Source organism: Palaemon carinicauda, chromosome 12, assembly GCF_036898095.1.
Source record: "Palaemon carinicauda isolate YSFRI2023 chromosome 12, ASM3689809v2, whole genome shotgun sequence".
NCBI lineage: Eukaryota > Metazoa > Arthropoda > Malacostraca > Decapoda > Palaemonidae > Palaemon > Palaemon carinicauda.
Genome location: NC_090736.1, coordinates 81,960,900 through 81,973,642, shown reverse-complemented (window position 1 = coordinate 81,973,642; position 12,743 = coordinate 81,960,900). Strand labels below are relative to the sequence as shown.

Sequence of the window (12,743 nt, the reverse complement as noted above, 5' to 3'; positions counted from 1 at the left end):
CGTTTGGTTCATATTTGTTTCACTAAGACTTAGTCGATCCCTTTGTATAAAAGAATGACAATTTAAATATATAAAGATTATACCTGTTCTAACAGAGTGCTACACGCTGCTAATCTCCCGTATATAATAAAGAGCATGTGTAGGCTACACACACACACGCACACACACACACACACACACACACACACACATATATATATATATATATATATATATATATATATATATATATATATATATATATATATATATCCACAAATTGCCAAAACTAGCTTGTTGTAGTTGGTAGAGGGAGAGGGGGCGGGAAGGGTTGAATTAGTGTGTATGTGTGCAAGTGTGCACACGTGTGTGCATACCTATCTAAATATTTAGCCATCATATTTGACGGGTCTGATAAATTAGTATACCTATACTTATGTATGGTATACAAATCTTACACTGATTCGAATTCATTGTTTTATACAACACACGAACTCATATAACCATAAACTTATAAGAGAACATTAAAGTGTCTTTATCCTTGCAGATAAATGTCTCACCAAATCTCAATGATGTATCACGACCCGTCCTTCCGAGAGTTTTTGGGAGACCCAGATATTATTGGTGACAGACGAGAGTCCGTCTTCGATCGTCCGTACAAACTATTCGATCAGGTGAGTCGATTGAAGATCGGAATTATTATTATTATTATTATTATTATTATTATTATTATTATTATTATTATTATTATTATTATTAGCTAAGCTACAACTCTGGCTGGAAAAGCAGGATGCTATAAGACCAAGGGCTCCAATAGGGGAATGTAACCTAGTGAGGAAAAGATGTAAGGAAACAAGGAAATAAATAAACTGCAAGAGAAGTAATGAACAATTAAAATTAATTAATTTAAGAACAGTAGTAGCATTAGAATAATTTTTTGATAAATAGAAGCAGATGAAACTGGTCAGGATACCCTTAGCAATGTCATTTTCCTTGAGGTATATTTATATATATATATATATATATATATATATATATATATATATATATATATATATATATATATATATATATACATATATATATATATATATATATATATATATATATATATATATATATACATATATATATATATATTTATTTATTTATACATATGTATATATATATACATTTAAATGTATATATATATATATATATATATATATATATATATATATATATATATATATATATATATATAATATATATATATATATATATATATATATATATATATATATATATATGTGTGTGTGTGTGTGTTTGTGTGTGTGTGTGTGTGTGTGTGTTTGTATTAACTATGCAAATATTATTGATCCTGAGAAGGTTACTGTCTACTAATTATGTAACAATGGGGATACATATTAATGTAATTACCATCTGCCGTGTATGAATTGTACAATAGATAAAGGAGATCATTGGCTTTGGTAGGAAACTCACAACACAAGTTCATATTGCAAAATGAAATATTTTGATGCTGTATTTTTGAATGCCTGAAATATTGTTGTACGAGAGAGGATTAAATGTGGTTAAGTTGAAATATAGTATGAGCTCCTGTGTGTAGTTGTTGGTGAAATCTCTAAATTTTAAGAGCATTTTTTACCATGGGCTAACTCATGCAGTTATTTCTTAAATTGGGCGATACAAAATTTAGTTTACAAAAAGAATTTGACTTTCTCATATTCACACTGCAAGAGATATTGAAATACTGTGCATATCAGACTACCTTTTGTACACAGATAATACTATTTTTTGTGATGCTTCTGCCTTTAAAAATTCTATGTTCATTTTCATTTTAATTTTATTAAATTGATAAGAATATCTTATTTTAAAGCTATTTCATAGTTTACTCAAACATAATTTCAATGCACTTGCTTCACCAACCAGAGAAAAAAATATACGACATTAGGTTGAATGTTTCTTGATCATGCAATGTTATTTTTTTTTCATTTATTTTTTTTTTTTTTACCCGACAGTACTTCGGAAGCGGAATGTCCGCTGGCGATGTTTTCGTGCCATCCTCATCGATATACACCAGATGTCGCCGCCCTCCCAAGGAGCGATCTGGAGTCTCACAAGTTACAGAAGAAAAAAACAGGTTTGTGCTATTATTATTATTATTATTATTATTAGCTAGGTAACAACCGTAGATGTAAAAGCAGGATGTTATAAGACCAAGGCCTCCAACAGGGAAAAATAGCCCAGTAAGGTAAGGAAATCAAGTAATAAATAATTAATAAGAGAAATAATGAACAATTGAAATAACATATTTTACGAACAGTAACAATATTAATATAGATCTTTCATGAATAATCTATTGAAAGGGATTTATGTTAGCCTGCTCAACATAAAAATAAACATTCGCTGCAAGTTTGAACTTTTGAAGTTCCATCAAGTATCACTGCTCACAATCTATTTATAACATGTACTTTCCACCCACCGTAGGACCTCCATAGCCCTTTACATTGATATTGATCATAATTCTTAGAACAAATTTGTTTTATCTTTCATTATTGACCAATTGCATTAACCTGTCTGCATAAAATATTGCAGACATCAATAACTTTTAGAAATTTGATTTTTTATATATTATGATTAAATTGTATTTTCTCATGAGAATGGGTGATGTTGCAAGTCATAATGTCTCTAATAAATGTTTTGAGTTCACTGATTGAATGAGTATTATACTTTTATATACTATCCAAATTAAATAAATTGAAATAACTTAATGACGGTTAGATGGAAAACTATTCTTCAGCACGTGCAAAAAAGTATGACTTTGTTAAATTGTTTAAATAGTAAATATACTTTACATAAGCTATGATAAAGAAGTCACATCCAACATTTCCTGACAATAGGAAGCAAAAAAAAAAAAAAAAAAAGCTGATAAATATTGAGTTATCGACTAAATCTGTTTTCTATCTAAATATACAACGGATACCGACAATTGTTCTGAAAAATTATTGAACTTCTTATTCTATGGAGGCCAGAGCTCTTTTTTTTTCTTCTATGTGGTAACAATGATTAAAGAAGTAACTGTTTTTCCAATGACATTGTATATTATTGGTAAACTCATATGTCCTATTGTCGAAATGACAGAGCTAAACTTTTAGTGTATCATCCCTTATATAATAAAAAACAAGTGTCTGATTATATATATATATATATATATATATATATATATATATATATATATATATATGTATATATATATATATATATATATATATATATATATATATATATATATATATATATATATATATATATATATATATATATATATATATATATAAATACATATATATATATATATATATATATATATATATATTTATATATATATATATATATATATATATATATATATATATATATATATATATATACATATATATATATATATATCTTTCCGGTTACCCTCAGGGGTGGGGGAGAAAGTACTTATACCATATGAGAGGGGTACCCTATGAGGTACTTTCGGAAACCTCAATTTTCCACAAATTGCCGAACTAGCCAGGTTTAGTTAGGAAAGGGTTGAATCTGTGCGTGCGAGCGCGTGTGCGTATGTGAGTGCTTAGGTATTGGAATATTTAGCTTAGACGACATTTTTGACGGGTCAGGTACACAAGTAAAATTATGAATATTAATCAAATCATTTATGGGCAATCAATTTCCTTGATGATTCTTGCGTTTTGCTTTTTTTCCCATTCCACTACTGCAGAAGAATAGGATATAACCAAGTACAATTAATTGAGATTTATTGGAATTGTTCTTCTGGTCAGTTGTGCCTGGACGTTCAGCAGTTCACCCCAGAAGAGCTCAAAGTTCTAGTGGTCGAGGGTGTGGTGGAAGTCGAAGCCAAACATGAGATGCGACAAGACGAACATGGCTCAATCTTCAGACTCTTCATCAGGTGAATTAGGGAGTAAACAAACGTACGTTGAAGATTAGTTTCATCGCTTATAAGGTGCGCACAACTGGCCGTACTACCAACTACCAGGGGGTATACGGGCAAAATTTGTGTGAAATCGTGGGTGTGACGCAAGGGGCACGCAACAGTCTTGGACCTCGTAGGCCGCCGTATACCAGCCGCAGAATCTTCACTCGCTGCACTAAAATGTTCTGCGGCAGTCAAGAAAATTTTTAGTCGCAGACAGGACGCATATCTAACGCAAGTAAGCCGTGCGTGTGACTTACGTGCAACTTACGGCACAAGTACGAGCCACGCACGTTTGTCGTACGGAATTAAAAGAAGTACGCGGTCTGTGCATGCACCGCACGATGCAATTGCGGCAAAAGTAGGCGTGTAGTGCAATGACCGGACGGCGTTAGTACTAATGCACGATATTTACATGATTTTTCAGGGTATATATTCTGCTGCAGCAAGTATATCATCATTCAGTATGTATATATATATATATATATATATATATATATATATATATATATATATATATATATATATATATATATATATATATATATATATATATATATATATATATATATATATATATATATATATATAATGTGTGTATATATATATATATATATATATATATATATATATATATATATATATATATATATATATATATATATATATATATATATATATATATATATATATATATATATATATATATATATATATATATATGCGTGTGTGCACGTATGTGTGAATGCGCGTATATTTTTTCACCTAATTATTTTTTCCAATAGAAAAGAATTCATGTTTTGGGAAGCTACTTCTTGTTCCCACCCATTAATAAAATTCAAGTTATTTGATCAAAATTTTCCGTAAAAAGCATAAACAGAAACTGGATCTTATAATACGATGTATTTTTCTATCCTGAACCTTTAACACTAAGAAAAGAAAAAAAAGGGTAAAAATCCGCGTCATTTTACCTAACTTCCTTTACAAGAAAATATTTTTCCATAATACTATTCAACTATATCAATGTCATTGGTTTATCGAAACCCAATTTCGAATTTTTTTTTTCTTTTTTTTGAAAGAAGATCCAGGAATTGATAATTTGGTCAATAGTTATCTAAATGAATTATGTCACTCATATCTCAGAAGCATTTACTGCAAATAACACCATGTTCGAAGTTTCTTCTTAGAGGGATGTATTATTTCTCCCGAAATTACGCCAAAATGGATGAAAAAAGAAGTGGAGTCCTTAAATACAAGGTTTGCTCGGGTAAATTATGTATCTGATCTCTCCTCAGGTTTTACAAGTGAAATTCCAGATTATCTTGAGTTTCAATTACTTATAGCCCAGCGGCATAGTAAGAAATATGAAACCAATTGTTCAAATTGTTCTAAAAGCACCAAAATTGGCACACATGTGGATTAATACATTCTGAACAATTTTGGATATGGAGGCATTCAAGATTCTCCCCGTAGCACATTTGGCGGCCATTTTTCAAAATGGCCGCTATTTACCGTTAGCGTCATTGAATATGTACCATAATTTGTCTTTTTGTGGATGCTAAAGGTGATAAGTGTGCTAGAGGTGATAAGTATTGTACAATTACACATACTTCTGTGCTTACCAAATAATTTGGCTACCATTTCACAAGAAAATGAATTTTACTTTGCAGCGGCAGCGTTGGTGGCAGTGACGGCGGCTGCAGTAATAGTATAGTGTTGATAGTCATGGTGCTTGTAGTAGTAACTTGTGGTAACATGGTGGTGTTTTGTGTCTTTGCAGGTGAGGCAGCAGCAGCACCACCTGACATCAGAGACGCGTTGTTCCAGACTGCAGCCATGGCAAAGAAGTTCCAACTGGTCGATACTTTTGAGCAACGTACTCCCACAACACCTCCTGAGACAAACTGGAAGCTGTGTCTTGTATGTCAAGAGGAGACAACAGAGTCACTTGTCTGCCCAGTACTGTCTAAACGCTGAGACCCTGGGAGTGGATACACGACAATGGCTGCAAACTTGGTCAAATTTGATGAACTCGGAGAACTGCCAAGAACTGTTCAGTTACAGAGACTAGATGAAGGACAAGGTGTTGAGGCGACAATGGTTGCCCACCAGGCCAAGTGGCATAAAACATGTATGCTCAAATACAATAACACAATGCTACGAAGAGCAGAGAAGAGACGCATCGCAAGCAGCTCAGCATTTGATAGTACTGACAATGTCCAGGCCAAGCGCGCCAGAACACACTCTTCAGAAGCCACTACCAGCGGCACCTCCTGCTTTTTCTGTGGAAAGTCTGGCACAGAGACCCTACATGAAGTAACAACCTTCCAGGTGGACACACGCGTACGGAAGTGTGCAGCGCAAGTTGGGGACAATGAACTCATAGCCAGGCTCAGCATGGGTGATATGGTGGCTCTGGAGGCCAAGTACCATTCCAAGTGTTTGTTGGCTCTTTACTATCGTGCAAAGACCACTGTAGAAGCCGTGCCTATGACAAGTACAGCACCACCAATACAGAAGATGATGAGCACCCTGAAAGCTTCGAAGACTGGTGCAGTCAGAGAGAACAGAGTTATCCGCAGTTTCAGTACTGGTCAACACTCTTGGCACTGGAGCTGTCCACTCTGATCTATGTGCGATCTCTGAGAGAAGCCAATTTTAGCATGTACGTGGATGCTCTGACAGAACTGGCTCCGTGGTTCTTCGCACTAGACCACACGAACTATGCCCGATGGATACCAGTGCATCTACGGGACATGGCAGAACTGGCAAACAAACATCCAGACGTCTTCACAGAGTTTAGCAAGGGACACTTCACAGTCCAGAAGACCAAGAGGATCTTTTCAGCAATCCCTCTTGACCAAGGACATGAGCAGAACAACGCGTATGTCAAGGGTGATGGAGGAGCCATCGGCCTCACAGACAATCCAACTGCACTGAGGCGCTGGATGGTTGCCGGACCGGAGGTTGCTAGAGTGATTGTGGAATTTGACGACTTCAATCTGCATCCACACGATCAAGAGGAGACACGTCACCACGAAGAGACACCAAGTGTGCAGAACACTTTTGCCAGAGATGTGCGCTCACTCGTGGCCGTCATTGAAGAGCTGGGCAACCCTTTCGAGGAGGACAGTCAGGACTTGCTGGTGCTCGACACAAAGGAGATCGCAGACCCTGCAGTCATAGAAACAGTCCGTAACGCCAAGCAGATTGGCCAAGACCAGTTTGAAGGATTCTCAAAGGAATGCATCGTGGACAGAACCAAGTCCATTGAGGTGGCAATCCACCGGAACAAGCTACCACTGTTTGCGACCAAGAGAGGACCCAATATACCCAAAGGAAAAGAACAGGTCAAATCTCTGAAGAATGATGTTGCGCTCTTCGCACGATTATATATCGGCTGCCAGACCCGTGATGGGAATCTAGAAGAGTTCTTCAGGCATGAAAATCAGCAATGCCCTCCAGCTTTATCTGACGGAGGGAGACTGTACCTAGGGAGCAAGAGTGACTTGCTGGTGTGCCTTGAAGGCCATGCTGAGCCTCAGTTTGAAGCTCCTACTGTCACTGCTGTTGTCCTCGATGGAGCAGTAATCGTACAGATGTTGAAGCCGGGTACTGCCAACACGTTCGAGGAATATGCACAGCAAGTGTTCATCCCATACGTTGTACAACGTTTCCAACATGTATCACGTCTTGACCTTGTGTGGGACAGCTACAGAGCATATTCCCTGAAGGCATCAACCAGAGAACAGCGTGGAAAGGGAGTACGTCGGCGTGTTGTCGACTCAGCAGTCATACCAGGAAATTGGCAAAGTTTCCTGCGAGTTGATAGCAACAAAGTGGAGCTCTTCAGCTACCTCTCCACCATGCTTGCAGAGTCCTTTCAAGAAGAAGACAAGGAACTGGTCGTCACTGATGGGGAGCAGGTGATCTGTGTTCCACAGCAAGAGGATGTCAACTCACTCGCACCATGCAACCAAGAAGAGGCAGACACCCGCATGATGCTACATGTAGCACATGCTGCACAACATGGTCACCACCAGATACAGGTTCGAACAGTAGACAGTGACGTCGTGGTCCTAGCAGTGATGGTAGTCCAGAAACTACCAGCTGGAGACGAACTCTGGGTAGCCTTTGGGACAGGCAAGAACTACCGCTACATTGCAGCCCATGAAATAGCTTCCTCCCTTGGTCCAGAGAAGGCATGTGCTCTTCCAATGTTTCATGCCATCACAGGGTGTGATACTGTGTCAGCCTTCGTCGGACATGGGAAGAAATCTGCCTGGGCAACATGGAACACGCTGCCAGAACTCACTGATGCCCTGCTGAGTCTGGCAAATGCACCCACAAGCATCCAAGAGGATACAATGCATGTCATCGAGAGGTTTGTCATACTCCTGTATGACCGCACAAGCAAATGCAAGGACGTCAACAAGGCGAGAAAGCAGCTCTTTGCAAAGACGAACTCTGTTCAGAACATCCCGCCAACCTACGCTGCTCTGGAGCAGCATGTGAAGAGATCTGCCCTTCAGGGTGGTCATGTCTGGGGCCAGGCATTGGTACCAACGCCCGTGCTCCCTCCACCAACAGACTGGGGCTGGCATCGGAGTGATGATGGGCTCTACACACCACTCTGGACCACACTCCCTGAGGCATCCAAGGCCTGCTATGAGCTGGTGTCTTGCGGATGCAAGAAAGGCTGCAAAAACTGCTGCAAGTGCAAGAACGCTTCACTACAATGCACTGGTCTATGTTTCTGTGAAGGCGAATGCCAGTAGATTGGGACAGAAAACTTGCTAACCAACATTATGATCTGTAGACATTCATAATTCTGGTGACCAGATTTGAAAAGTTCGGAATCATAATTAACATAGTGTGGCAAAATCTACGTTATTGTATTACATGTATGTACTGCAGGATTACACAAGTACTGTGCCTAGAGACTGGGCTTTTGGTCGACTATATAACTACAATCTGACCATACTGTAAACTTCCCGTACTCTGTGTATTATTTTGACTAGCAATTTTGCCAGCAATTTGAAATAAAAAAGCAACTTGAGCAATTAAAGTGTGTTCCTGAAATCAGGTACTGGTTATTAGAGGTATTATGTCATTGAGTATTGAAATCTTCATCAAATGTCCACTTTTTCCACAAAATGGCGGCCAGTTTGGGGGCCATTTTTGAGAAGATTCATCTAAATATCTGTTAAACATTTATTGATGTTAATTCTGATGTAAAAAAAGGGAATTTTGGCCCATCTAGCACCAAACTAACGACACATAATGAAGTCTATGTAATGACGCTAATGTTAAATGGCGGCCATTTTGAACAATGGCCGCCATATCTTCCTAAGGGCTAATCTTGAATGCCTCCATATCCAAAAATGTTTAGAATATATTAATCTACATGTGTGCCAATTTTGGTGCTTTTAGACCAATTTGAACAATTGGTCTGCTATGCCGCTGTACTATTATATCTTCTGACTTCCTTTATCCATTTGGAGGTGGTAATGGTATAAATTCTCTCTCTCTCTCTCTCTCTCTCTCTCTCGTTGCTTTCACAGGCTTTATGGAGTTCGTCGCGCAATGCTGTGTATAGATACTTGTAATTGTTTCTTTAGAGTTTTTGTTCATCATTGTTTACCTATTGTGAGTACTTTCCCGCACTGTTCACGACCAGTTCACGACACGTTCACGCATAGTTCACGACAAGTTCATGCCACGTTCATGCCATGGCACGAATTGGCACGCCTAGTTCATGACAAGTTCACCACACGTTCACTAATCTTTCCGCATCATTCCGCATCGTTCACGCATCGCTCACGCCAGTTCACGAATTGGCCACTCCATATAAAAACGGGGCTTCTCCAACCCGAGGACATTCTTGGATTTGCTTCGGAAGAGACAACAATGCTTTCTGTCAGAGACACCATTGCATTGAGGAGAAGATACCTATACCTGGCAGCTGCTGTAGCATTTGTTGGAGTGCATCAGAAAAGGCTGGCAAAGGAGAAAGAGAAACAAAAAAACAAGAAAGCATTTGATTTACATATAAATAACAGACATAAAATATGTACAAGTATTAAGAAAGCATTTTATTTTAACATTAAAAGCAGCAAACATGAAAAGTTTTTAGGCTGTTGATTTTAAGGTAATAGAGAAAAAAGTGTTGAAATAAGAAATAATTTTATTTTTACATTAAAACAGCAAACAGAAAAAATATGTTTTGCTCCTCATTTTAAGGTGATAAAGAAGATGAAATAAAACATAATTTTATTTTTACATTCAAACAGCAAACTTAAAATTTTCTTGGGTTTATTTTTCAGTTCATTTTTATTTAAAACATAAGTTTGACTCTTGATTGGTAATAGAGGAAAATAAGTGTGTGCATGAAATAAGACATCATTTTATTTTTACATTCAAACAACAAATATAAACAATTATTAGGTTTATATTTTTCTTTCCTTTTCATTATTTTTTTCGTTTCCTTTTTGTCTCTTCATTATAAAGTTATAGAAATAGTTTGAAATAAGATATAATTTTTTTTCACATTAAAACAGCAAATATAAAAACTTATTAGGTTTATTTTTCTTTCCTTTTAATTTATTTTTTCGTTTCCTTTTTGTTTCTCTTCATTTTAAAGTTACAGAAATAGTTTGAAATAAGATATCATTTTTTTTCACATTAAAACAGCAAATATAAAAATTTATTAGGTTTATTTTTCTTTCCTTTTCATTAATTTTTTCGTTTCCTTTTTGTTTCTCTTCATTATAAAGTTATAGAAATAGTTTGAAATAAGATATATTTTTTTTTCATATTAAAACAGCAAATATAAAAATTTATTAGGTTTATTTTTCTTTCGTTTTCATTAATTTTTTCGTTTCCTTTTTGTTTCTCTTCATTATAAAGTTACAGAAATAGTGTGAAATAAGATATCATTTTTTTTCACATTAAAACAGCAAATATAAAAATTTATTAGGTTTATTTTTCTTTCCTTTTCATTAATTTTTTAGTTTCCTTTTTGTTTCTCTTCATTATAAAGTTCACGCCACTTCCCGCATCGTTCACTCCAGTTCACGCCAGTTCCCAAATCGTTCACTCCTGTTCACGCCAGTTCGCGCATCGTTCACAACTATTTTTGGCGTGCCAATGCGTGCCACAAACTTTAAACATTTCAAAGTTCTGGGCACGCATGGCACGCATGCCACGCATCGTTCCCGCACTGTTCACGACAATTTCACGACTTGTTCACGCGAGTTCGCGCATCAATGCGTGCCGCTGCGTGCCACGAATGCGTGCAAGTGTCAGGTACCCTTTAGGTCCTGTTTTTGGTTGGAGAGGGACTCCAGGTTAACATTTTATTTTACGTATTTTTATCCTACTGATCGGCACCTTACCCGATCCAGCCCTTTGTGTTGTAGTTCCCCCCGTCCAGTTCGGTAGATACCCGAGTCTGGTGGGCTAGGCCTACTTTCCTCATTCATTTTGTTCTGATGCTCTCCTGCGTCCCTCTCTTACTGCGTTATTTTAGCTTTATTTAGCTTTATTCTGCATGCCACATAACCTAGTTATATAATTTTTGTTCCGATTATTTTTCGTTTGTTATGATAACTTTTTCTACGATAGAAAACATTCTTTATTAAGATTATTAGTCCAACAGTGGTGTCTGCACTTATGACTATGAATGATTATGTGAATATTTTCATTTATACTAATTTCATCTTAAATTTCATTGTTGAGTGAATGTAGCCAAAACATTGATGAAATTCACTTAATGATGTGCAAACAGTTTTTAGCTTTTGAAATACAGTAGGCTACTGGTAAATTGATTTACAGTAAGTGCATAACAAGAGACCTTCAGGAAAGAAACAACCTTATTATATTACTTTTCACAAATGGTCGGTAGAATTACCATTATTATTATTATTATTATTATTATTATTATTATTATTATTACTACTAAAAAAATAGATATCCACGCTGTAGAACTTGTAACCCTTGAGTGTGGAGCGCAGCCATAGCACGGTGGTATTTATACCCCCCAGGGGACGCTTAAGACTCGTACTCCGGAAATGCGTCACCTGCATTACACGCAGGTCCTTAGCAGGGTTAAAAGAATACCGGGTTAGACCGTCTCTGATTTACTGCGCACCTTTGTGACGTCATTGGTAAGTGAGTGTAGAAGAAAACGAGGAGAGCAAGTTTTAGGTTCACTATAGTAGGTATTTTCCCCATAGTACACTTTTCTTTCATTCGTGACCGCGGAAGATAACTTTTCCCTTAATCTTCAGGTACTTTATTATTTCAAGATTAGAAAGTCCATATGTCCTTTTAAATGCCCTCCTGCATTGTTAATCCGTGCCAGGTATCTCTCACATGGTAAAAATGATAGAACCTCGCATTTGTTTTTCTTTTATTACCCATTCCATTTTTGTTCGGTTAAGGAGATAAGAGAATTTTGTTTAAACCTTATATTTTTAATGAAAATACACCCCCCCCCAAAAAAAAAAATAAAAACATTTAAAATTTGTTCAAGCTTTTATTTGGAAATATACTATTTCACTATTTTTCCATATTTTCGCATTTGACTTCTGTCGCGAGATTTTTCTGTTTAATATTTTGTGCATGAAATGTAAAGTGAACTTGTGTCTCAATAAGAATAACAACTGTTTCCTAAAATTTCACGCACCATAAGTAGGAAATCATATGACGAGTTTTACATCTTGTATCAGTGTTCCATTCAAAGCAGAAGCAAGTAAAAAGATTAATCAGTATATATCAT

General features: G+C 36.2%; 1 protein-coding gene across 1 annotated transcript; it reads left to right on the top strand.

The window, feature by feature from the left end:
* The first annotated feature begins 530 nt into the window (after positions 1 to 530).
* LOC137650588 (alpha-crystallin B chain-like) lies at positions 531 to 3,941 on the top strand. The gene is made up of 3 exons (XM_068383796.1): positions 531 to 653; positions 1,998 to 2,123; positions 3,807 to 3,941. Exons 1-3 carry the CDS (start codon positions 531 to 533, stop codon positions 3,939 to 3,941), a joined length of 384 nt encoding a protein of 127 aa, XP_068239897.1.
* The last annotated feature ends 8,802 nt before the right edge of the window (positions 3,942 to 12,743 follow it).